Raw genomic sequence first — 27,209 nt, 5'->3', positions numbered from 1 at the left:
ATACGCATTTGAGTAGGTTGCAGAGGTTACAAAACAAATTCATGCGGTATATATTGAATTGCAGCAAATACACGCCCATATTAGGAATGTTGGAAGCTTTGCAGTGGCTTTCAGTGAAAGAACGCATTGTTTTCAATGTATTGACAATTATTTTCAAATTAACTAATAATCAAATGCCAGAATACTTGACAAATATTATTGAACGAGGACGAAATATTCATACGCATCAAACTAGACGAAATTATGATCTACGTGTTGTGCCGTTTACTATGACAAGTACACAAAAATCAATATACTATAGAGGAATAAGAATTTTTAATGAATTGCCAAATTAAATTAAACATGCACAAAGTATCGCTGAATTTAAAAGGAAATGTTCAAATTGGATTAAAAATAGATATAGATAATTTGTATTTTTATTTGTAAATTGTAATTATCAAAAGATAAATAAATGAACTATTATTATTATTATACTCGTGTATGCTAGATGAGCGCTTCGGCTAACTGAGCTACTGAGCCACTTGAAGACCCAATAACTCCGAAGGTTACAAGTTTCGAATTCAAATCCCAACATTTCGTGTAGATCTTCTCGATAACCCATATATGTATGTACATCCATTTCATGTCCGGCAGGTTCAAATCCTATCTGATAGATTCTATTTAAAAATAGAGACTCAGGACATCCATATGAGACCCAGGCGCATGATGTGCTCTCGACCGCTCGCTGTTGGGCAGATTACCACGATAGGTATGCGGGAACCATTCATGGGAGCAGTGCTGTTAAATGTCAAAATTTTAGAAAAATTAAAACGCTTATAGCACTTTCGCATGCCAAATATCGCATCAGCAAATATTGACAACCGATAGTAATTCGGAAAAGGTCACTGGGAAAAACATTCAGATGACTTTTTCCACTAGGAGCGATGATATTAGCAGTATTAAAGTCACGTGAAATTCATGACATTAACAGCCCTGCATGGGAGTTCTTGTGTTGTTGTGATTAGTTCCAATGTTTTAGCTACGCCTTTGTTTATTGCATATAGATTTCTTCTCTTAATGTAACACTCATTCTTCTGCCTTCAATTTCGAAAGTCGCTGCAGCGCCTTCACCGCGGCCTGGTGGATCTTCGTGTCCAAATTGTCTGAAAAAGTATTTTTCGATTAGAACCAGGTGACTCATTAGGATTAAGCTGAATATCCTACAAATCTTGTGCTCCCCTTTAACAGGGAATCGAATGGGCAGCTCCTGTGGGTCCGTGCAGACAAACACGAACGGGCTCTCGGATTCCCCCTCCGGATACTGCTTCCGGTATTCCTCCTGCGGCAGAACGTCCTGCACCGATACGCATCCCAGCAAACACCCAGACGGGTACTGCGAGGGGAACTCAATGCTGTCGTCGTTGTACAACACCCGGTAGAAGTTCTCCATCTGTTTGACCATTTCCATGTCCACGGGTTTGGCCGTGGCCGCAATCCACAGCCGGCCCCGATGCGACGAGTACCAAGTTCGGCCTTCATGCCGTTTGATTCCCGCCACCAGCAGCGAAGCCCACGGTTGATGCATCGAAAGGCAGTGCCGCAGGTCGGACATTTCCAGGAATTCCTTGTCCTGCACTTTGCTGTACACACCATCGAATCGAGGACCGTTTTGTGGTCTCAGAGGCGCTTGTCCGGAGCCCAGATCGATGAACTAGAATTTGAAAGAACGTGAGTCATACAATAGTACAATTCTGATAAGGCTTCTGTCTGTGCCAAAAAAAGTTATGTTGTCTGTGTCTTGGGATCATATTGATCCCAAATTCAAATCGTATTAGCTTCGCCATATTTAAATGGATTTTCTTATATTCTTGCTGTTTTGGAATGAATATTTAATTCAGCAGCATAGAAAAAATCAGAAATCATAGGTACAAAGGATTCAGGATACTCACAATCGGCGCTTCCCCGACGATTCCCGGATGAATATCATCCGACCGATCGGCACTGGCCTTCTTCCTATCCCATCCGCTCTTGGGCCCAGCATTCTCCTTCTCCGGAGCAACCGACTCGGCAATCTGCTTCAGAATCTCGTCCTCCACCTCAATAGCCAACTGCGGCTCCTCCACGACCTGCCGCCCAGCAAAGTCAATCGTCACCTTCCGGCTCATCCGGCTGGCATGTTTCTTTTCCCTCATTTCCGCTTCCAACTTCTCCATCTTCTTCCGTTCGGCATCCGATAGCCACACGGAATTGGCCCGGAAGTAATCCGACTCATCGTCGATCACCGTCGTTCGCTTCTCGCTGTTCCGGTCGTACTCCAGCAGGCGATTCCGGGTGGCCACCGCCTCCTCCCATCCCTTGGGCCGGTTCTGATCCATCAAGGAGCGCTTCAGGTTGTCCCCCTTCTTGGACGAGCTGTCGATCATCTTCTGCTCCTCGTCGGTGCACACCAAACTGCCACAGAACAGACAAGGGCCACTTCCTTCCTGCTCGCACACGATCCGGCCGCAGTGCAGACAGTTGTTGATCAGCTTATGCTTGGAGGCCTGGCAATCGCACAGGTGCCGACCCTTGATCAGGACCACATTGGCACGGCCTTCCTGGTCGTAAAGGCTCACGTATTTCGTTTTCTTCTTGACTGCACCCTGGTGGATCTGCGAGGAAGCCACCGGCAAGACATCCTGTTTTGCAACCGGTTCCGGAAGTTTCGGTCCGCGAGACTGTTGTGGCTGTGACTGTTGCTGAGGCGGTTGCGACTTATTCTGCTGCTGTTTGCCGGATTTCTGGTTTTTCCCGCCACGTCCTTCCGAAGGACTCTTTCCTGCAAATAAGTCAAGTTCGAATCACACTTAAACATTTTAAATTGAAATACAATCAATCCTACTTAGCCGTTGTTTGAACTCGTTCAGAAACGAGACGTGCTCGGGATTCCCAGAATCCAGCAGACTCTTGAAGTACTCGTCCAGCTCCTGATTGCCCCGGATGGTCATGATGTACCTGAAATTGCACAATCTTCTGTAACAAGAGAGAGGAATACCGCTTCCGATGATGTTTTCCATCCAGATCCATACCCGATCATTTCGTCCGGGACTTCGAAGCACAGACACTTGGAGAGGCGATCCTTTAGCCAGCTCTCCATTTTAGAGCAGTTCTTGTCTTGCCGTTCTAAAATTAATTTAACTTTCCTTGTGAAATTGAACAAAACACTACTTATACGATTTGCTGACTCGATAATAAATGCACCAAATGCACCGAAAGTGCATTCCACGAACACCTGATTTTGACGTTTGGGGATAGTGTGACCGGCGCTGAATGTTTACGTTGTAAACTTAAGTTGCGAACGTGTTCCATACTCTTTTTCGTTACATGGAGAAACGAAACAACTTAAAATTGATAAAAAAAAAATACTTAGGGTGTTTTATGTATTTTGGACAGCATCTGTCGACCAGGCCTTCCAAAACGGGCCCTTCGGTGCATCTTCTGCCAAAGCGAAAGGGAATTTCGAAGAGGTCAGGCTCATAAATCGGTTGCAGAGCAGACCCAACCAGGAAATGACCTGTAGTGATGCATCAATGGATACATGCAGTAAAACATAGTAGCCATGATTTGTGTGTGCTATCTTTCGCGCCAGATGCAGCAATGTTACCCGTTCAAGCGAAGTATGCACACAGACAAACAGACGTCACACTCTCATCATTGTGCATCGACCACCTTTTTAACGGTCGATTTAAAAATATAGTAGGTGGCCAATCCATCACCCGCAGCGCTCGCATAGTTTTTGTTTGTGTTTGACATTTACACACTACCGCCATCTGTTGGCCCGTCGGCCAAACACCCTGATTTTAGCATTGGGCGTGTATGTCCTCGTGACTATGATTTTAATACAGATTTGTTCTAAGTGTTACGTCTGTTTGTCTGTGGTATGCACTTCAACAGAAAAGTAATCGCCTATCTCAATGCGTGGGAAGTTGGGTCCTAAAATGTTTTATGAAATCTTGTTTTTATTTAATGACACGAAAGAGCATGTTACTGCAACTATTTTGGCAATTTTTTCCGCTCAAATAACGGCTACATCATATTTAAACTTTACTTTAAAAATTGGGTCCATAAATGAACCTTGACACTTTTGATCATGTTTGACGTTCGCCTAATCGGCAAAAACACCACAGGGCTTTTAGTTTTAACACTGGAGTTGTTCCTATCTGACATTTCGGAAGGCACACGGAAAGCAAAATGCACCCAAAATTTGAGTTTAAGCCAAGGAGTGTGACCAAATCTAAAAAAATGTTTTTTTGGACTTAAACAAAAGAAAAACATTTAAAAATAGGGTCCTAAAGCCCTGTCCCAATTTTAGTGCCAAACGCTTAAGTTTAGGCCAAAAACACATGTTTACTCAATTTTCTAATGTTTTCCGTTGGTTTAAGCCCAAAAAACATTTTTTTAGATTTTGTCACATCCTTTGGTTTAAACTCAAATTTTGGGTGTATTTTGTTTTCCGTGTCCCTTACGAAATGTCAGATAGGAACAAATCCAGTGTTAAAACTAAAACCCCTGTGGTGTTTTTGTCGACTAAGCGAACGTCAAACATGATCAAAACTGTCAAGGTTCATTTATGGACCAAATTTTTAAATTAAAGCCTGATTCGCTGCTGACAAGTAATTTCTTGGCCTATCTTGATGCATGGGAAATTCCTGCAAGGAATCGATCAAGGAAGCGCTTTTTTCTGATCGCAGTATGCAGTTGAAAAGAGATGTCAGTTCAAACGGGAGTCGCTCAATGAGAATATATACCGAGGTGAGGAATAAGACATTTAGTGTGCGTGATATCCGTGTACGGTGCAAAATGTTTCACTACTACAAGCGAGCGAGCTCCCATAAGAAGCCATGTAAATTAGTGACGTAGTTATTTTTGTTTACGTTTTTTCTCTTTACTAATACATAGCCTTTGCTTCTTCTTCCACACCTTAGTATATATTCTCATTGGGAGTCGCTGTAGAAAATTTCTGCAAGGAATCGTAGAGAAATTTCTTTAACGATTCCTGTTCAGCAGCAAATCAGGCTTAAAGTTGAAACATGATATAGCCATTATTTGAGCGGGAAAAATTGCTAAAGAAGTTACAGTAACATGCTTTTTCGTGTTATTAAATAAAAACAAGATTTCATTAAACATTTTAGGACCCAATTGAGTAAACATGTGTTTTTGGCTTAAACTTAAGCGTTTGGCACTAAAATTGGGACATGCCTTTAGGACTCTATTCCTTGCAAGAAATGCTCAAGAAAAGCATTTTTTTTATCGCAGTACGCAGTTGAAAAGAAATGTCATTTCAAATGGAGCTCACTGCAGGAAATTTCTTGACCATTTTTTGAGCAGAAATTTTTACTTTTCTTGAGCGGAACAGCATACTTAGCTTCAGAAGATAAATGAGCACTGTAAGAAGAATTTGCAATAGGGTCCTAAAGGCCTGTCCCAATTTTAATGCCAAACGCTTAAGTTCATGCCAAAAACACATGTTTACTCATTTTTTTTTTAATGTTTTTCTTTTGTTTAAGTCCAAAAAACATTTTTTTTAGATTTGCCACAATCCTTGGCTTAAACTCAAATTTTGGGTGTATTTTGCTTTCCGTGTACCTTCCGAAGTGTCAGATAGGAACAACCCCAGTGTTAAAACTAAAAGCCTTGTGGTGTTTTTGTCGATTAAGCGAACGTCAAACACGATCAAAAGTGTCAAGGTTCATTTATGAATCAAATTTTAAAATAAAGTTTAAATATGATGTAGCCGCTATTTGAGCGGGAAAAAAATGCTAAAATAGTTACAGTAGCATGCTCTTTCGTGTCATTAAATAAAAACAAGATTTCATTAAACATTTTAGGACCCAATTGGGTCCTAAAATGTTTATTGAAATCTTGTTTTTATTTAATGACACGGAAGAGCATGTTATCGCAACTACTTTAGCAATTTTTCCCGCTCAAATAACGGCTACATCATATTTAAACTTTAATTTAAAAATTGGGTCCATAAATGAACCTTGACACTTTTGATCATGTTTGACGTTCGCTTAATCGACAAAAACACCACAGGGCTTTTAGTTTTAACACTGGGGTGGTTCCTATCTGACATTTCGGAAGGGACACGGAAATCAAATTACACCCAAAATTTGAGTTTAAGCCAAGAAGTGTGGCAAAATCTAAAAAAAATGTTTTTTGGACTTAAACAAAAGAAAAACATTTGAAAATTTAGTAAACATGTGTTTTTGGCCTAAACTTAAGCGTTTGGCATTAAAATTGGGACGGGCCTTTAGGACCCTATTGGATATAAATCAATAACTAATTACTGAGGCGTCCGATTTGAAAACGGTCTTCGAAGAAAGTTGCAGCTGATGAATTTATCTTACACGCTAAGGAAATATTATACTAGATGGCTTAAAAACCATTCTAAAAACATATTCGGTCTATACACTCATTGAAATGCATTTTAGGATTTTAATCTTGGCTAGTATAAGCGTATTTTATTTTGATGAATGATTTTTTGGAAATTATGCGTTTGATGCTTTAAGTTCGAAAATCCAGTGCTTTGAATACAATTAGCCATTTTTCTTTAATTACAGTAAACAAAGGCCAGACAAAATAAAAGAATGTGCATTTTTGCATGTAACTAATTTATTATCATATAAATCATGTAGTTCTCTTCGTTTTTGCTATCCACAGTTGATGCTTCCTCCAATCTGTTCATTTTTTGTTCCGCCAACGACGACTGCAGTGGATTAGGCCCATTTTAAAATGATCTGGAAAAGTTTGACAAAATGATGGCGAGATTCCGTAATGAATGCGACAAACGAACTTCCCGTTTCCTGTGGCAGCTTTTCTGGGAAGAATATCCTTTGAGGATGCTGTTTTTGTTGTGAGCTCGGTGTTGTGTCGGCGAGGAATGATCTACTCCCGGAAAAGTACATTGCTGCTTTTCCCTCCAAAGAGATTCACTTGATATCCACAAACAAAGAAAGAAACTATCAGATTGTAACGGCACTTGCATCAAAAAGAGAAACTTGCTTGAACACGATGTAATGTTGATACCGAACTGAACAAGGTAGCACTTTATTTTGAATAAGTCCCAAGCGTAGCGTGATTACTGCATAAGCACAGAAAAAAATAAATCGCGGATAAGCATGATAAAGTATAAAATTTAATAATTCGGTGAATATTGTTTAAACTTCTCAAAGATTGAAGGAGCAAAATATTGAAAAAGTAATATATCGTACACTCAGAGCTGTAGCATGGTTTCACGGCGCCCTTGGCAAACCTCACTTTGGACGCCCCTAAGTCAATTTTGTTTTCATGATCTAAGTTTGTATGTGATTAAAATTTTCGTAAAACTTTCCAAGTAAAGTAACCATGCTGCTAAAGCTGTAGTTTATGCATATAAAAGGTGCAATAAAGCTACCATTCTTGTATGACTATGGTTAAGATGGATTTAGAGTAGGGAAAGGCCCCACCAACGAAGAGTTAAAGATACAAATTATAACTTCAATAATATGGTTCTGGAGGGTCACTTTATTTCAACTTCAACTGTAATGCTACCTTTATGAATACCGTTTATACGTATGAATCACAGCTTCAGCAGCATGTATTCTTGGAATAATAGTCAGTAATTATATTGTAAGGTGATCTAAAATTGCTTAGTGCTGAATCATCTCCAGTAAGAAAATCAAACGTTGGAAGAAAAAACTATTGTTAATCAGAAATATGTGCATACTAGAGAAAAATCGTTATTTTTAACTCATGTCTCTTCTTCACTGGCATAAAATTCTCTGAAATGTTGTTCAGGATTCTATGAGATTTTTTCCCAAGTTTATATTTTTTGAATAAACTGCCAGTTGGGCAGATATCAGAAAAAGTTTATAAAAAAGTCCTCTCAAAGCTCACCTTACATCGTGTGAAAAGCCTGTTCAGGATTTACTGAGTTTTTTTCTGGATTTTGTAGGAATGCACTCTGTGATTCAATGAGATTGAATTGAAAAAAATAGCTGCTACGCAATATTTATGGTTCACACTCGATAGAATTTTTGTTCTGTAATGTATTTAAAAAAAGTCTTCATAATCCTCAACAAGTTTAAATATTTCCTCATTACTTATCAATGTGAACCTCAAATTGAACACCACAAACTTGATTTATGCTTGAACCAATTTTAAAGGCTATTGAAAGAACAATAAAGAAAGGTCCCTTTTTTATGAATATGAGGAGAACTAGATTAGGGCTGAAAATCTCCATAATGCATAAAAACAACAAAAGGGGTCACTTCGAGATTTAAGCCTGATTCGCTGCTGACAAGTAATTTCTCGGCCTATCTTGATGCATGGAAAATTTCTGCAAGGAATCGATCAAGGATGCGCTTTTTTCTGATCGCAGTACGCAGTTGAAAAGAAATGTCAATTCAAATGGAGATCACTGTAGGAAATTTCTTGACCATTTCTTGGGCAGACATTTTTACTTTTCTTGAGCGGAACAGCATGCCTAGCTTAAAGCCTGATTCGCTGCTGACAAGTAATTTCTCGGCCTATCTTGATGCATGTGAAATTTCTGCAAGGAATCGATCAAGAATGCGCTTTTTTCTGATCGCAGTACGCAATTGAAAAGAACTGTCAGTTCAAATGGGAGTCGCTGTAGAAAATTTCTGCAAGGAATCGGCGAGAAATTTCTTTAGCGATTCCTTTTCAGTAGCAAATCAGGCTTAAAGCTAAGTATGCTGTTTCGCTCAAGAAAAGTAAAGAAATTCCTTGATTGAGAGGGTCAAGAAATTTCCTACAGAGAGCCCCCTTTAAAGTGACATTTCTCCTCAACTGCGTACTGCGATCAGAAAAATGTGATTTTCTTGACCATTTCTTGGGAGAAATTTTGGAGGCCTTGGAGGCCGGTTATCTACTGACAAGAAAAGGAATCGCCTATTTAGATGCATGGAAAATTTCTCCCAAGAAATGGTTAAGAAAATCACATTTTTCTGATCGCAGTACGCAGTTGAGAAGAAATGTCACTTCAAAGGGGGCTCTCTGTAGGAAATTTCTTGACCCTTTCAATCAAGGAATTTCTTTACTTTTCTTGAGCGAAACAGCATACTTAGCTTAAGTATCGAAATTTGGACAAAAATGGCTTTTTGTATGAATATTTTATAAATTTTGTATGATCCGTAACATCACGAGGACACCCACCCACCCCCTCTAGCATTATGAAATTTGTGAATAGGCCCTTATAACAAGATCCAATTTTTCATGATTTTGAGGCAAATAAATTCACTTTAGTTTGTGTTAATTGGAATCAGCGTGTCGACACATAAATGCTTACGTTATTGGCCGGTACGCTGATCATAAGTACTGTGCAAAAGGATAGGACAAGAAACGGTCAAGGAATGATTCCGCTACCGAAATTACTTGAGCTGTACGCAGCTGAGAAGTAGAGCTGATTTCATAACGTCGGTAACGCCTGCCCTACAAATCAAAGGGAGCTGTCACTTTTCCGAACGGAAAAATGTGCCGCTCAATTATTCCGTACACGGAAAACCGAAACAACTCAAATTTAAGATAAAAAGTACTCAAAATGAAGTACTTCTCCAACACTACTGTTTTGGATATTATTCTATACTGACTTTTAAATACATTTAACTCAAACTGGAGGTACATTCGAAACAACTTATTTTTGAGTTATTTGATAGTTGTTGTCTCTGAAAGCGTTCAAATTTTATTTTGCTTTGCTTCGCCATCTGAGAAAGTACCCAAAAGCAAGTATTGATCCAGTACTTGGTTTTGGATGAAAATTTTAGTTGAGCGTCAGAATAAGTTTGGTCGTCGGTTGAATGCAAGCGCGCTCCGGGTAAGTCATTTTTTACGTTTTCTAATTAAATTTCTATTTTAATCACTTAATCTTCTATATTCAACAGATGCATGAAAACCTAGCTGCCACCCTGGGACGTAAGGATTGTTCAGGGATCATTATGGAGTGATCATTGGTAAGTTTGTTATTTCATTTTACCTAAGCCATGTGATATATAACCTCAATATTTCCCAACATTACAGCCTCGTAACGATGGTCGTAGTGGACGTAGGAATGTCCTGCCGGTAAACCCAAAACAACGGGAGCACTGCTCGGAAACGGAAGACCGGGAGCAGATTTGCACAACTGTGCCAGCATTCATCAAATAAAAATGTTACATTTTTATATGGTTTTATTTAAGATCAAATATCATGTAGCTAGTGTAGTTGTGTATATGTTTTGGAAATAATTAAAAACAAAGAAATTACCTATTTCATTATTTAAAAAAACAGTTTCAACACAACTCTCGGTATTGGGTACTTTTGAGTTATTGCAATATAGTTAAAATCACTCAATTCTCGCGTAACTTTTCAAAACGGCCTATCTAACAATTCACACATTTCGAGTAAATCGAGCTTGAAGGTTGTGAAAATATATTTTGAAACTGTATCAAAATGAAACAATTTTTCCCCACTGTGTTGCTTGTAGAGGGAAGCAGTGTAATAGAGTTCAACGTAAGAAATGAAATTTTGTCAATTTATTTGGAAATTACACTGAAATCTATAAAAACATCAGATAGGACGTTTTGACCAAAAATATGTACATAGGATAAATCACATAGGTCGTTCTGTATCAACAATTGTTACATTGGACATTCACTTCGGTCATTTTGTTTCAGTTATACAGTCAACTCTCCCTAACTCGATATTGAAGGGACCATCGAGTTAGGGAGGTATCGAGTTATAGAACACAAAACCAGTGTAAATGCTATTCAAGGGACCATCGAGGTAGCCATGAAAACCAACTTTATCTATGGTTCTCTAACTCGATATCGAGAAACGAAATATCGAGTTAGGGAGAGTTAACTGTAGTAACATCGGACATTTTGATTTGAGCACACAGCAAGCATGTTTTATTTCATTTTGTATCCACGTGCACTGAACTGATTCAACATTCAAGTTGAACTGCTCATTTTGTTGCAGTGTGATAATCGCAGGCACCAGTTGTGCTTTGTTTTGATTCATTTGAAGAAGGGACGAATGACCTTCGGGTTAAAGTCCCTCACAAACAACAACAATTTGATTCATTCAATGCCACCCCTCCGTCTATGTGTCCTATGTAACAACACAAGGAGGGGAACGTTGAGCTGTACATGGGACTTTTTGCTTTCTCGCTGTTTTTCTCTCAATCTTCCCCCCGTTTCAATGCTGGTTTTGCCAACACTTGTTCGTGTGTGAGTTACCCACTGCACGACGGGTGGTGACGACTGTGTTGCATTCGGCACCAGCCGTCGGCGCAAACAAGAAATAGCGGTGGGAAATGATGACGATGACGGCGCCGTCGATTGTGTTGTAGAAAACCAATGCCAAACAAATACATACAGCTTCTCCGCTCTTCGGTGAATGATTGCTCTGTAAATATATGTGCGCAAGTCGCGCATGCACGTTGCTCGTGTTGCTGCCGTGCCAAAACACAGTTTTGTGTACCTCGTTCTCTTTTTGTTATTTATTTGAACGTATTCAATATTGCGAGGCAGAGCGACTCTGGAAATATCGACATTTTGTTGCGGTGTGCTAATCGCAGACACCAGCTGTGCTTTGTTTTGATTCACTCAATCCCACAATCGTCACTTCTTCCCTCCGTATATGTGTCCTATGTAACAACAGAAGGAGGGGAAACGTTGAGTTGTATGTAGGACATTTTGCTCTCACTGATTCTCCCTCAATTTTCCCCCCGTTTTTATGACGGTTTCGCCCACATGATCATGTGTGAGTTTCCCACTGCATGACGTGGTGGTGGTGACGGCTGAGTTGCAATCAGCACCAGCCGTCGGTTGAAACAAGAAATTGCGGTGGGGAATGAGGACGATGACGACACCGTCCATCTTGTTGTAGGAACTTGAGAAAGGAGCCCACGCCTAACAAATACATACAGCTTCTCCTGCCTTCGGTGATTGATCGCTCTGAAAATATGTGTGAGCAAGTCGCGCATGTACGTTGCTCGTGTTGCTGCCGGGAAGCATATTTATATGCTTGATCGATCATGCATCTGAATCAGATTGATACAATGACATCATGATGCTCAATCTTGTGCTCAATATCATTCCCCTATATGCACGCAATGCACTAATAATATGAAAAAAGAAGTTGCAGCTGATCCAATCCAGCAAAACGGTAAAACATGGTTTGGCAAAATGACCAAAATACAGATTTGTGTAACTCATTCCCTTTTTCTCACTTGAGCGTTTTCAATTTTGCGAGGCAGTGCGACTCTGAAAATATCGACTGAAATGATTGAGAAGCAGTTATTATGGCATTCTATACATCTAAGTAGTGTCTCAGACACGCTTCTACAAATCATTCTACCTTTTAAACTCCATTCCAAAGCTTTATTCAGGAATGTCCAATGTAACATTAGAATCGTGTTTATTCATAAATGTTACATAGGACATGTGGTTGGTTCTCTGATCAAAGGTCCAATGTAACAATTGATTAAAAGTGATGCAGTTTTGAACATTGGTCATTTTGTTAAGCTTTTAATAGATTAATTTATTGTTAATATATCAGAACGAGTGTTCTAGTGTGCTGCTAAGTGGTGCAACGCAAATGATTGGCAATGATAATCTCGATTTGTTTACATTTGTTACTTAGGACGTTTTGAAAAGTTACGCGAGAATTCAATGTAGTAGTGAAATGACTCAGAATTAAGTACTTTACAAACAACTCAATTTTGAATCATTCCACTTAGCTGTCAAGATGAGTGAAAAAGACTCAATTTTGAGTTGTTTCGCTTCTCCGTGTAAGTAAAAGTGACATTTCGCTCATACTGAATCAGCTGTCAAAATTACTTGCACGGAGAAAACGGAAAACCCATATTTGAGTATTTTTTAACTTATTTTTGAGTTATTTTTCTCTCCCTATTTCATTCGCTCCTTGTATTGTTGTCAGAGAGCGAAGAGCAAAACAACCCAAAAACCGAACCTTTGTGCGTTACCTCAAATTTGAGTAAGTGGCACAGTACTGGAAGTTGAGTTGTTTGATCTGCCGGTTGAGTGAAAAGAACTTAGCTAGTAGGTATTTTTTCGCATGGCTGCAAATGAAAACAACTTCTACCCCATCAACTCAAAATTAGGTTAACGCACGAACCCCCCGAATTGAGTGGAATGAACTCACTTTTGAGTACTTCATTTTCTCCGTGTGGGTAAAAAGGAGAAATTTTACTTGAGTGATTTACGTTTCAGGTCCGTACTTGGCTTATGTTGTTGCGAACGTGTTCCTTTTAACTTTTTTCGTTGTCGATTCGTAACGCCAAAACAATTCGAATGACAGAACAAAACGCGCATTCTCGTTTCGCCGGCTGTTTTCGCATTTGCAGACAAATTTTGTGAATTTTACGATAGTTTTGTGATTATTCCGTGCAAAACCCAAAATTCTGTGCAAGTGAAATCACTTCCCCGCACGGCGACGCAATCATGGTCCCGGAAAGCACCAAGGTCAACAGCACCTTCATCTCGGAGAAGGTTTCCCGCATCCGGTGGATTCCGGAACAGTACGACGAATCTAGCTCGTTCCTGACCGGCAGCTGGGATCTGGACGTGAACAACTTGAAGGTGTGGAAATTGCTCCGCAATGATTATGCCGACGACGAGAACGAATTCGTGCCGAAGTGCACGGCCGAGGTTTGCTTCACCGGGGACATCAGCGGGATGGAATTTGTCGACGAGCGCACCGTAATTCTGTCCAGCACCGAAGGCTTCGCCAGTTTGATCAGCCTGGACCGGGAGAAGGACGAGGACAATCTGCAGGAGCGGCACCGATTCGACAGTCTGCACAAATTCGATACGTTTAGCAGTTTGAATGCGGCGCCTTGTACCGGATTATCGGTCCACGATACGGACGTGGCCACGGTCGGAGAGGACGGCCGCCTAAATGTGGTGTCCACCGTGGGACTCAAAGTGCTTCGGAGCATTGCCAGCGCCGACAGTTGTACCATCAGCTGCGTGGCCTTTCTGAACCCGAAGGAAGTACTCACCGGAAATCGGTTGGGGATAATCAAGTGCTTCGACATCAGAGCCGAGGGCCAGAAAGCGGTCGGAAGCTTTGCGGTGTCCTGTGAGGACGAGAAACGATCCAACTGTGTGACCTGCATCACCTACCATCCGACGCAAAGGCATATCGTAAGTCCACGATGCACAGTGTTTTATTTTGTGGATTCTGTGCTTTTAGCGCTATGATTTGTTCAGAAAAAAATTCTGGATATATCTATTGACCCTTCTCGACCGATTGTCTGAAATTTTGCAGTTAAGCTATAGAAATCAACTGGTGAACACAGATACGATGGAGATTTTTCTGCTAATAACGGTCTCCACTACACTATCTAACACTGTCTCCATTCTAGATTCTGGCCGGCAGCGAGGAGGGATCGATAACCGTGTGGGACCTCCGGCAGCCGCAGTTTCCGGCGTCCTACCTGAAAGCGCACGACCACGCCATCAGTGAGCTGGCGTTCCACCGGACGCAACCTTCGCGACTTTTCTCCGCCTCCGAGGGTGGCGAACTGTGGCAGTGGAATCAGAACACCCTTCCAACGGGACCTTCCGCCACAACCGGTGCGCTGCTGGGAACGACACCGGTCGAAACCGATACCAACAATCCGTGGCTGAATGGGGAAAGGGCCAAGAGCAAGATTAGCGTAACGTCGCTACTGAGTGGCATCCGGAAGGCGGTCAATTCGTTCGATTCGTGCCGCTCGAAGGTCATTTGCGGGGGAGACAATGAGGCGATCTATTTGTTGGAAAATGTGAATTGATTTCGTTGTGTCGAATCGATGGATTAAAATACAACATACTTTGAATTAGGCATAATAATTTTAATTGAAATTAAAAAAGTGATTACATTATTGAAATTCTCAATTAATTTTGTAAATTTATTTTCATTCTGGTACCCTTCTTTCTTGAGGGGTTCAGATAGTCGTAGCGGTAAACGCGCAGCTATTCAGCAATACCAAGCTGAGGGTCGTGGGTTCGAATCCCACCGATCGAGGATCTTTTCGGGTTGGAAATTTTCTCGACTTCCCATGGCATAGAGTATCTTCGTACCTGCCACACGATATACGCATGCAAAAATGGTCATTGGCATAGTAAGCTCTCAGTTAATAACTGTGGAAGTGCTCATAAGAACACTAAGCTGAGAAGAAGACTCTGTCCCAGTGGGGACTGTAGTTAATTGGAAGATTAACGCCAGAAAAGAAGAAAGAAGAAGATCCTTCTTTCTTCTGGAAGATGTTCATGCGCCAGTTTTCATAGGATTGAGTTCATTTTGATTTGTTAGCTGTGGAGCCAGATAAAAGAACGTTTTTATTTGCAGAAACAATGGAGTAATAGGCTAGAAGAAAACTTACTTTTTTTTAGAAAACTTATATCGTTTTCTTTACAAAATCTACTTTTGCTAAACGTTAAGTTCATCCCTTCTTCATTTTAGTTCAACCACTTCTCCTAGCCTATTGAATCTATTACCGATGTAAATCTGACTTCAAGTAGAGAAAGAAGATGAGTTTCAGCATACGTCATACCCTTATAGGGAGTCCAGATCTATTTACTGTTTCAGTCAATTTTAAAGCTGCTCATCGAATAACATTGGATATTTCTGAAACATGTGATGCGATATATGAAGGACACGGGAGATGTTAAGCTAGAAAACAAGGGCTTTCGCTCGGCATTCTGCCTGGGGGATAAATTAAGGAGAAGTGTTAGAACAGGTCCGTCGCACTCGGGCTCAGATTGAGTACCACTTGGTCGGGGTTCTGCTAAACCGCACCAAGTGCCATTTTTACCCTAATCGACTTTTTTACACCAGAGAACTCAAATAATCATTACCATTCTACCATAAAAATATCAAGTAATTTTAACAGTCCCTTGTAATATTACATCAAAAATTTTCTTTGGATGGACATGTAAAACTGTAATTTTGTTCAGCCAGAGCGAACCATAAACCAACGCACGTCATCAGAGGGAATTCATTTTTCAGGTATAAAGCTATATTTTTTCAACATCCTTCTATATTGTTACAATTTATCCATTCCAAGCAACTCATAGAAACAGAGGCCAGTGAAATTGGGCAGCAATTGATTAAATAAAATTAAATATAGCTCCGGTGGCGTTCATCTATTTTCTTTCAAATTTTATCCAGCCACACCGCACTAAGTACTGTTTATCTGAAAATCACATTTAGACATGGAGTAAAGGCATTTACATGCAATACATACTTGCACTACCTTGTTATATAACATGTTTCTCAAACCACACAGAAGCCGTAATGAAAAACCGAATTAATTTAATCTGATGCTGTGTGAGAAACTCAGGTGGACTTGGTGCGCTTTAGTTGTTCAGAAAATGGCATTTTCGCCATCAAACCCCGTCAGACAAACTGCACATTACTTGATTCAAGTTTATCACCATTCCTTCAAGAAGTGAAGATGACCTAGTGGTAGCACACTAGATTACCACTCAGAAGGCAAGAATTCGAATCACGATGAAACTTTTTTTTTTTCTGATGTTCTATCCGATGGTGATGGAAATCAAACAACTTTTAGATTCTGTAATTATTTTTATATTGCAGAAAAACATCAGCAATGTACATACATACAGCAGCCAATGTACATCTGAAAAGATAGTGATTCCTGGTGAACACTTCACGCATTGAACTGTGAACTTGATCAGCAAAGGTGCACCAAATGGGAGCAACTTGATGCGCTTTGGCAGAGCGAATTCATGGTTTTCTTCGATCATTAGGATCTATGTATGAACACATGAGAATCTTGATTCAATACATACGAATCCTTCCCATAAACACTTGTGACATGGATTCCAACATGCACGGTGATGATAAACATCATTTGTCTCCAATTTGACTTGTCTTGTTGAAAACTGTGAAACACATCCAACCATACCGAACCAAGAACCATATTTTTCAATGTTTGTTCAGCCAGAGTGAACTGAGTGCTTCATATTGTTTAATATAAATCCAATCACATCGTTAATTTTTGATGGTTTACTAGTATATTTAATCTCGGTGTACTTATTGAACACTGTTAATCACATGTGAGCGATAAAAAAATTAAATTATCATCCGCAATAAACTAGGACAGGAAAAGACTTTAAAGTAAAATATCTCGGAATAAAGATTTTGGCACTTGGTGCGGTTTAGCAGAACCCCGACCGATGTCGATGGGTCCATGCAGGAGCCGTGATGAAATAACAAGACATTTAAATTTGATGTTGTCTGAATAATTTAGAAGCACTTGGTGCGCTTTAGCTGTTCAGAAAATAACGTTTTCACCTGTTTTCATCTTCAAGCCTCCTAGATCAGATCGCGCACAGCTTGTTTCGAGTTATTCGCTCTCGATGCAACAGTTCTAAATGACCGAGAGGTAGCACGCCTTATCACCACTCGAAGGACACGAGTTCGAATCCCGATTAATATTTTTTTTTACGTTGTCGCTAACAGGGAGTCATATAAAATCAATCAACTTTCAGCTTTTATGACTATTTTTGAACAATAAAGCACAAGCAGTTTCATGTACAACGGGAATGATGAAACGCATGCCATTCTTGGTATCCACTTCACATAAAATTTAATAATCGTAAACTTGTTCAGCCAAAGTGTATTAAATGCGAGTAACTTGGTACGCTCTGGCAGAACAAATTCATGGTTTTCTTCGATCGGCACATTCTTTAACTACATCATTATTGTCTTTTTCCAATCTTTGAATGCGTGAGGGACTTGGTTCAATAGCTCTTCTGTTGAAATAGATAATCCATCAAGAGAAAGTCGGTAGAATACGTTAGAATACGAATTGGTTTGTACCAATTCATACCACTACATTGTGGCCAGTTCTATGGAAAATTACAAATCTTTTCCGTTCACAGTGCAAAAACATTTGTGACAAGCATTCCAACATGCATGGCGAAGATATGAACCCTTTTTATTTCTTTCTTTCTCCTGTGTTCCTGGAAATCATGAAACACATTCAGCCATACCGAACTGAAAACCATTTTCTTCAATTTTTATTCAGCCAGAGTGAACTGAGTACCTATTGATTTGAAATCAAATCTAATTAAATGGAAAATATTTGATGATTTTTTTGAATATTCTATCTTGAGTTACTTATTGGACCCTATTAGTCATTTGTGAACGGTGAAATTTTCAAAAGAGTCATTTGCGATTTACTCGCAGATGAGTGAACTTTAAAGTTAAATATCTCAAAATAATGCTTTTGGCACTTGGTGCGGTTTAGCAGAACCCCGACCACTTCTAGTACTGCATTTGGTCCCTCGGTAGTGCAAAAGGTACCCAAGTTTGACAGATCGCAGTACACTTTTTACGGCATTCTAGATTAACTTATGAGCCATAAAATTTTGGGTAACTGCAAGGGACATGGAGGTCTTTAATTTGTCTTTGGTTAGAATGTACAGTATGGTACATAAAAAATGCGAAAATCATCCTATCATGCCCTATATTTTTTATTTATTAGGTGATTTGTTCAGAATTCGTTTTTCGTTTTGGACATATTTTTTATCGATTCATTTCTTCTTAACAGGGAGGATTTGGAAATAAACCTTTTATATTTATCAAGTCTCAAAGACTTATTCAAACAGACTCAAGTCAGAAAAGTTAACAAACTTACTTTATCAATCCTACGTGTTTCGCGGACGAAATTCTGCACGTTCCGCTGTAAACCAAGTCGACGCTTAATTCTTCCACACTCCTCCTCGTCAAGATCTGACAGAATCCCGATCTTCTCTCTCAGTGTCTTGATGATTCTCACGATTTTTGGTTTCGTTAATATGTCCGCTAACATCATCTCAGTAGGGCAGTATTTCAGCATTATCTCTTTTTCTTCAATCAGCTCTCTAACGTAGAAAAACTTCGTATCAATATGCTTGTTTCTCTTCTCAATTTTGTCTCCTTCAACTAATTACAGCTTTGATTGTCCTCATATGTGGGTACTGGGCTTGAGACATCTTCGCCGAAATCTTTCAATAGCTTCTTTATCCAGCTGAGCTCCTGACATCCTTCCGTCAACGCTACGAATTCTGCTTCAGTAGAGGACAACGCAACACAGCTCTGTTTGCGCGATGCCCAGCTGATCAAACCTCCTCCGTAACGCACCAGGTATCCAGAGTTTGATTTTCGGTGACGATGGTTACTTGCCCAGTCGGCGTCCACAAACATTTCTAGTCCAGTTGAGGTCGATCCAAGGTGTAAACGATGATCGCTGGTGCTGTTCAGATATCGAAGAATCCTCTTTGCTTCTTGCCAATCTCGTTGAGTAGGGCAGGAACATTTCTGTGCCAGGATGGACACGCTTACTGATACATCAGGACGAGAATTCACGGATACATACAGCAGACCTCCAATTTAACTTAAGTATTGACTGTTGTTCGGTAGTTGGCAATCCTCCTCCTCCTTCTGCTAAAGGTATGCAGGATCTAACGGGATCTTCGATGGTTTCGCATCTTGTAGGCCGAATCGTTCCGCTAGCTTTCGGATGTACTGCTGCTGACACAACGTGTAACTTCCTGACTTGCGTTTGAGGTCGATGCCCAAAAAATGCTTCACATCGCCCAGGTTCGTCATGGTAAAGTTCTTCTGCAGAACTTCAAAAATCCGCTCGAACTCCTCTTCAGTTTGCGTGGCAATAATGACGTCATTAACGTAGATCAGGATGAATCTTACTCGGTTTCCCTTCTTTCTTACATACAAACACGGGTCTGCCTTGGATGGTACGAACTGCATTGATTTGAACACGCCATCAATTCGTTGATTCCACACACGAGCTGATTGCTTGAGTCCATAGATGCTTCTCTTGAGACGACAAACAACATTCGCTCCTCATGTATGGTACATATCCGGCTGCTTCATGTATATCGTTTCATCCAGTATCCCGTGGAGATATGCAGTCTTCACATCTACATGCTTGACGATCATTCCACGTCGGCTTGCTATAGTGAGCAGGATACGCAAGGATACCTGCTTGGCTACTGGCGCAAACACTTCATCAAAGTCCACGCCAAATTTTTGGGTAAATCCCTGCGCCACTAGTCTGGCTTTGTGCCGCACAACATTTCCATTTTCATCTCGTTTTGACTTGAACAGCCATTTACATCCGATGGCTTTCCTGTTCGGCGGCAGCTCCACGAGTTCCCAAGTATCGTTATCGACCAGAGAGCGAAATTCATCATCCATTGCTTCCTTCCAATGCTGCGATTTCGGGCCTTGTAGAGCTTCGGATGGAGTACGAGGATCATCACCGCCAGACGGTTTGTCTCGAGTAACTAAGCCTTGTTGTGACTGCTGCATTTCTTCCAATACGGCTTCCGATCTCCGGGTGACTGCGAGTTGCTCACCTGTTTCACCAACTTCTTCTGGAAATCTGGTTGACGGCAGTCCTCGGATTGGGAAAAAGAAATCTCGCAGCTTGTCGGGCAGATACCGCTCTCTTCCACTTCGTCTCAGATTTGGTGGCTCTATTGAACATGGAACTTGATGCTCACTAGATGATCGAGCCGCTACAACTTCATCAGCACTCTCTTCATCACTTTCATCGCTTGTCATGATTGCTTCATTGATCATTTCTCCACGAACAGCTTTCGCGGGACCCGGTGCATCGTTGGCAACTTCTTGAATTGGTTCTGGTTCATACGAAACTACATCGTCCCAATCTAGGCTAATAGTCTTCTGTTTGCTCACCGGGGTAGGCTTGACTTGTGTTACCGTCTTCGCTTGTTCGCTTAGGAAAGTGACATCACGTGACTTGATCAGCTTTCTTGATTGAGTGTCCCACAGACGATAGGCCTTCGTGTCTTCATCAAATCCAGTTAGTATACATTCAACAGCTTTTGCGTCCCATTTCCTTCGTTTTAGCTTCGGGACGTGCGCCATCACAGGGGATCCGAAAACACGTATATGGGCTAGGTCTGGCTTCCTCCCACTCCAAGCTTCTTCAAGGGTCATCTCATGTCCTTTGGTTGGCGATCGATTCATTAAATATACAGTTGTGGCTGCCGTTTCGGCCCAGAATATTTTGGGTAGATCTGCTTACAGCATACATCTTGCTCGTTCTACGATCGTTCGATTCCCTCGCTCCGCGAGCCCGTTCTGCTCCGGAGTGTAATCCGCCGAAGTTTGATGACGAATCCCTAGCCGCCGCAGATAATCTTCAAAATGCTTATTCACGAACTCCTTGCCGTTATCTGTGCGAAGAATTTTAGACTTCTTACCTGTCTGCTTCTCAGCCATGCTTCGGAAATTTTCGAATGCCCTGTAGACACTTTCTCCAGACTTGTCTTCCAAGAAGTAAATGAAGATCCTGCGTGATTTGTCGTCCGTGAACGTTAGGTAGTATCGGCTGCCACCCAGGGATGAGACTTCCATCGGTCCGCCAATCTCGGAGTGTACCAGCTCTAGGACTTCACTCGCTCTTGAACCAGACTTCGGAAACGGGAGTCGCGTTTGTTTTCCCATCGCACAGATTTTACACTTCATGTCTACTCTTTTCGTAGGGGTATCCGGTACTTGCATTCCAGTGACCATTCCATTTTTTAGACGATGCAGACTGTTGATGTTGAGATGCCCCATCCGTCTATGCCACAGGTCCAGGTTCTCCGAGGAAGAGCACGCCAGTGCTTTGCGCGACCCCAGATGGTCCAGCTTGAACAAATCGTTGTACCTCGTACCAGTAGCGATTACCTGTCTCGCCGGGTTGATAACTTCCACACCATCCACGTTGAACGTAACTGTATGGCCTCGCTTTACTATCTGGTTCACGGAAATCAAATTTACTGAAAGCTCTGGAATTACCTGGACGTCATGCATTTCAATGGGCGAATCTTCAGGACAACACTCCGGGTAAATCTTGACTGTTCCCTTGGCAACAACGGACATGGAACCTTTGTTCGCTGCTAGAACTTTTCCACCGCACTGACAGGAATTCTCCAAAAAATCTTCCGTTTTCGTAAAATGACTTGAAGCTCCAGAATCGAAGTACCAATTTTGATCATCTTCGGCAATGGTTGATAGCACGGTGCACCAAGCGTTTCCATTTTCGGTCTTCGAAACCTTTGTTGGACAATTCTTGGCAATATGTCCGAACTTCTTGCAGTTCCTGCATTTCGGGCCGTTGATTGCTGATTTCACATTGACACCTTGTCTTTGCTGCCAGTTCTGTCGCTTGCCTGCGAAAGCCGCACCACTTGATGCTGACGAGGACGTTCTCACATCTTGCAGAAGCTTGGTTTTGATCACGTCCGCACCAATCTTGAGTCCAGAGTTTTCGATTGCCATTATCATTGGACGATGTTCTTCGGGCAAATCAGCAAGCAGTAACGTTCCAATCCATTCATCGCTTATGTCGAAACCGATTCCCCGCAACTGGTGGGCCGTTTCGATTATGCTATTCACGAAGGCTTCCATAGACTCGCAGTTTCCGAGAGATGTCGTATTTTTCTTGTTAAACCGGAGTCCTCGAACGCCGCTTCCAGGCGCGACCACGTCTCCCGGGCTGTCGTAACGTCCTTTACATGAATGTAGTTCACGGGGTCCAAGAGTAAAATAATCTGGCCTGGTTCAAGAGCGAGCTCTTCGGTCTTTTGATGCATCCACTTGAACGAATGTTCCGTCGGGATTTTCCGCAGGCTTCACAGCTTCCCATAAGTCTTCCAACTCCAAAAACGTCTGCACAGCGAACCTCCAGGTAGACCAGTTGTTGCGTCTCTGGAGCAGCTAAATTGACGGCAGACTCTATGGATTGTGGCTTCGACCTGGAACTGCTGCAACCGCTAAATCGCCTCCACCGTTTCGTGCCATCTTCGAGAATACGCTTCGATGAATTTTCCTTTTTGTACTACGTTTAGAAACATTCTAGGCTGGGCCCATAACCTATTGGTGATATTCAAGGAGCCGTAGAAAGAACAACCTTCACTTCACGTACAGTGGTTGGAACATGAATAACGTTTTATTGTGACAAGAATTATAAGAATTGTTAAGGTGAAACATCTTGGAATACAAAGATGGCTGTCACAATGGCCGACTTGTGCCCCTACTCACGATTTCAAAGGCACTAAACTGGAGAAATAGTTGCCAAACATATCTGATCTTCTTATTTTAAGCTTTCTACTAGTGCACAAAGCCCAAATAAAAAGTTCACTGTTGTTGGATGCTTTCTTCGCGAGATTTGTGCCTTTGAAGTTTTAGTGCAATCTTAGGAATTGACTCCAAACTGTTTCACCTTAAGTGTGGCTACTGTGATGTGTTATTTGTTTAGTGTGACTACTACGATTAGTAAAAACTTCTGCATCTTGACGCTTAATTATTCCACACTTTTCTATTTTTTATCAATATTTTCATAATTTTGTTTAAATATAGCAATTTTCATTAAGAACCTAAAATTTAGCATAAGTTTGAATCGAATCGACAGAATTTAAATTACTAGCCCAAGTGGATAGATTATCAAAGTAATTATGCTCTGGCTTTAGCCAGATTTTCGATCGCGGGCTATTTCCAGAGGCTATAGCATCATATGTAAAAAGACATAGTCTTTCAAACTGTTGTTAATACCTGGAACATTAACATTATAAAACAAGGCTCGTATAGCTTATTCTGGAAGTTGTTAGTTGACCGAGTGTGAAGCTCATGTGCTTTAATGAAAGCAATTGCTCCTTGTCTGCAAAAACTAATTGAATATATTAGGAAGCAACGCTAGAACTCTTTGATCTTTTACCACTACGAAACCCAAATTTGGCATTTACAAGCATATTTTAATCCAGTTTAATCCACTTGAGATAAGACCAAACTTAGGAAATCAGAAAATTTCTATAGGGAGACTTACGGCTTCGGCACCACTCGACTATTATCGGCAACCAAATTTCAAACGCCAAATACACAGTATTTTTCTATCAAAACACATCAGTGGAAACATTCAGATGATTCTTTGTTTTGCCCGCTTCCCGCTGGCGAGATATCCGAGATTAAATAAACGATATAGCCGGAGATGTCATCAATTCAAATGAGCACGCCACAAAATGCGACTGATTTGGAGCTGCCGAAGTGATTCACCAGCAGTTGTTATGGGAAAGTTGCCGAAGAGATTGAGGCTGCCGACAATAGTCACACTGACAAGAGATGTTTGCAGCGTTGTAAAAACGTTCCCTATTATAAAACGAAATAATTTATCGATTTTTTCATTGCCTCAATAACGACTGTCTTCCAAGTTCATTGAATGGCAAAATTGAAAAATATCTATATAATATTTGCTATTGTAATTGTCTCGATAAATTATATTGTCTTGATTTCAACTTGATTTTTTTTTTAATTTTGGACTTTATTCAGAACAATTCAGTCAAAATTCAATCCCATTGTGTATTATGTACGAATTTTCAAGTGTTTTAAACAGATGATTTACTTTAGTCAAATTTGAGTAACAATTTTGTGGAGGTTTTCGGATACTAAATTTTCTTATGCTTAGTGTTTCCCTCTCATGTTGTACCAAGGGCCCCCGTCAAGAGATCTGACCCAGGCCCCCCGAAGCCCAAATCCGGCACTGCATAGAATTCAGTAACTTTAACAAAAAAACTTTTAAAACGACAACGACCTGGTGAAATTCTTCACAAGCCTTGTCGCGAACATTTGCACTTGTCAATTGGTAGAAAGTGTTTATATCTGAAGCGCAAACCTTTTCTGCATTAATGTAAACTGTCTGTAATTCAAAAATATGACGTTATTGGAGAAAAAATAGATGAAACTAGCTTCTTTCGATAGTGAGATATCGATGATGTATATGTTCGTGAAGATTTGGAATCATTTTCAAAACTGTGTTTAAACACCATAATTGGGTTCTTAAATTTTTAATGAAATCTTGTTTTTATTTTATAACACAAAAAGCATCTTACTGTAACTACTTTAGCAATTTTTCCCGCTCAAATAATGGCTATATCATGATTAAACTTTAATTTAAAAATTTGGTCCATAAATGAACCTTGACACTTTTGATCATGTTTGACGTTCGCTTAGTCGACAAAAACACCACAGGGTTTAGTTCGACCACTGGGGTTGTTCATATCTGACATTTTGTAAGGGACACGGAAAACAAAATACACCAAAATTTGAGTTTAAGCCAAAGGATGTGACAAAATCTAAAAAAAATGTTTTTTTGGGCTTAAACCAACGGAAAACATTAGAAAATTGAGTAAACATGTGTTTTTGGCCTAAACTTAAGCGTTTGGCACTAAAATTGGGACAGGGCTTTAGGACCCTATTTGGGATGAAAACTCTTCGACGTATTTACTTTCAATTCAACCCGATCTGCTTCACGTTTCAGCCTGGTATACTGTTCAGAAACCACCTGGAACGTTCTTCTAGCAATGTCCACGTCGTCAGCAAAACAGATGAACTGGCTGGATTTATTGAAGATCGTGCCCCGCATGTCGAAGCCCGCGCGTTTTATAACACCTTCTAGCGCAATATTGAACAGGAGGCAGGAAAGACCATTGCCTTGTCGGAGTCCTTCGCGTGTTTCGAACGGGTCCGATATCTTCACACAGCACTGTTGACTGTACACTATCCATAGTTGCCTTGATCAGTTCCCCGGGAAAACCATTCTCGTTCATAATCTTCTATAGCTCCATAGGCCGCTTCGAAATCGAAATGAATAGGTGGTGCGTAGGGACTTGATATTCGCGACACTTGTGGCAGATTTCCCACAAATCTGCTTGCCAGTGGCGATAAACGGCGGAAGATGATCTGGGGAAGCACTTTATAGGCTGCGTTAAGAATGGTGATCACTCGATAGTTCTCACATTCTAACTTGTCACTCTGGTCACTGATGAACCCATTCCTCCTGCTGTTTTGGTCTTCCTTCTCTGTGCCATTTAGGGGTTCATCCTAGTGCTGCTTCCACCTTTCAATCACCTCACGTTCGTCCGTCAAGACACCTCCGTTCTTATCCCGGCACATTTCGACTCGCGGCACAAAGCCTTCGCGGGATGCATTGAGTTTCTTGTAGAACTTACGCGTTTCTTGAGAACGATACAACTGCTCCATCTCTTCGCATTCCAACTCTTCCAGGCAGCGCTTTTTATCCCGGAACAGATGGGTTTGCTGTCTTCGCTTCTGTTTGTATCGTTCCACGTTTTGACGTAATCGTCTGCGCTGTATTCTTCTCGTCCAAAACCGTCTGACATTCCTCGTCGAACCAACCGTTCCGTCGATTTACTTGCACGAACCCAATGGCACCTTCCACTGCGTTGTTAATGGCTGCTTCGACATACTCCAGCAGTCCTCAAGAGGGGCTTTGGTGAGCTCTCCCTCTTCCGGCAACGCTGCTTCAATGCTTTGAGCGTAATCAGTTGCGACTTCGGTTAGCTTGAGTCGTTCCAGATTGTACCGTGGCGGGCGTCGGTACCGAGTGTTGTTTATAACGGAAAGTCTTTGGCGCACTTCAACCGTCACAAGGTAGTGGTCCGAATCGATGTTTGCGCCGCGATACGTTCTGACGTCGATAATGTCCGAGAAATTTCTTTCATCAATTCAAACGTGGTCGATTTGCGATTCAGTCTGTTGGGGTGATCTTCAGCTGTACCGATACGGGAGACTGTGCTGGAAGTAGGGACTACGTATGGCCATGTTTTTGGAGGCGGCGAAATCAATCAGTCACCTGCAGGTACGCGAAGTACCAATGGTACGCACCCAACATCATCAAAAGTAGATCAACACAAAATTAGGGCTGAAAAAGACCCAAGGTGATCATGTCGTTTCTCGTGCAATGAAAAGATGTGCTGCAACTGTGATCATAGCCTTTGACGGATAATGTTACCAGTTTAGATCAGTGTTGACGCCCAATGAGGCGCCACATAATTATACCTATGGTGGCAATCATTTCTTCATTAATTGACCAAGAACAAGAGTTAAGATAATATAAATAATAAACCATAGAAGAATAATGTCGCTGGTGTTTCCTTTGTTCTCGCTCAGAAACATGTTGGGTATATAAGTGTCAAACTGCATACATTTTCGCGTTGACATTTATAGCCCCGTCTATCTCCACCAGCAAAAGATGTTCCTACTGCGACGCCAGCGACATTCTTCTTCTATGGTTTATTACTTCTATTGTTAAGATTGATTATAAATAAAATAATAAGTCAATTGATTATGAATGCTTA

General features: G+C 41.0%; 2 protein-coding genes across 2 annotated transcripts; one reads left to right on the top strand and one right to left on the bottom strand.

Annotated features, from left to right (window-relative positions):
* Window positions 1-1,009: 1,009 nt before the first annotated feature.
* Window positions 1,010-3,246, bottom strand: LOC5564286 (activating signal cointegrator 1). The gene is made up of 5 exons (XM_001648586.2): window positions 3,048-3,246; window positions 2,861-2,973; window positions 1,929-2,797; window positions 1,204-1,690; window positions 1,010-1,142 (listed from the first exon to the last, which is right to left on the bottom strand). Exons 1-5 carry the CDS (start codon window positions 3,113-3,115, stop codon window positions 1,066-1,068), a joined length of 1,614 nt encoding a protein of 537 aa, XP_001648636.2. The 5' UTR covers window positions 3,116-3,246; the 3' UTR covers window positions 1,010-1,065.
* A 10,017-nt stretch (window positions 3,247-13,263) lies between these two features.
* On the top strand, window positions 13,264-14,899 carry LOC5575266 (nucleoporin Nup43). Its single transcript, XM_001661808.2, has 2 exons — window positions 13,264-14,171; window positions 14,393-14,899. The coding sequence occupies exons 1-2, from the start codon at window positions 13,467-13,469 to the stop codon at window positions 14,801-14,803; spliced, it is 1,116 nt and encodes a 371-aa protein (XP_001661858.2). The 5' UTR covers window positions 13,264-13,466; the 3' UTR covers window positions 14,804-14,899.
* The last annotated feature ends 12,310 nt before the right edge of the window (window positions 14,900-27,209 follow it).

This window comes from Aedes aegypti, chromosome 1 (genome assembly GCF_002204515.2).
Source record: "Aedes aegypti strain LVP_AGWG chromosome 1, AaegL5.0 Primary Assembly, whole genome shotgun sequence".
NCBI lineage: Eukaryota > Metazoa > Arthropoda > Insecta > Diptera > Culicidae > Aedes > Aedes aegypti.
The sequence above is the reverse complement of the archived record's forward strand: the minus strand, read 5'-3'. Positions and strand labels throughout refer to the sequence as shown.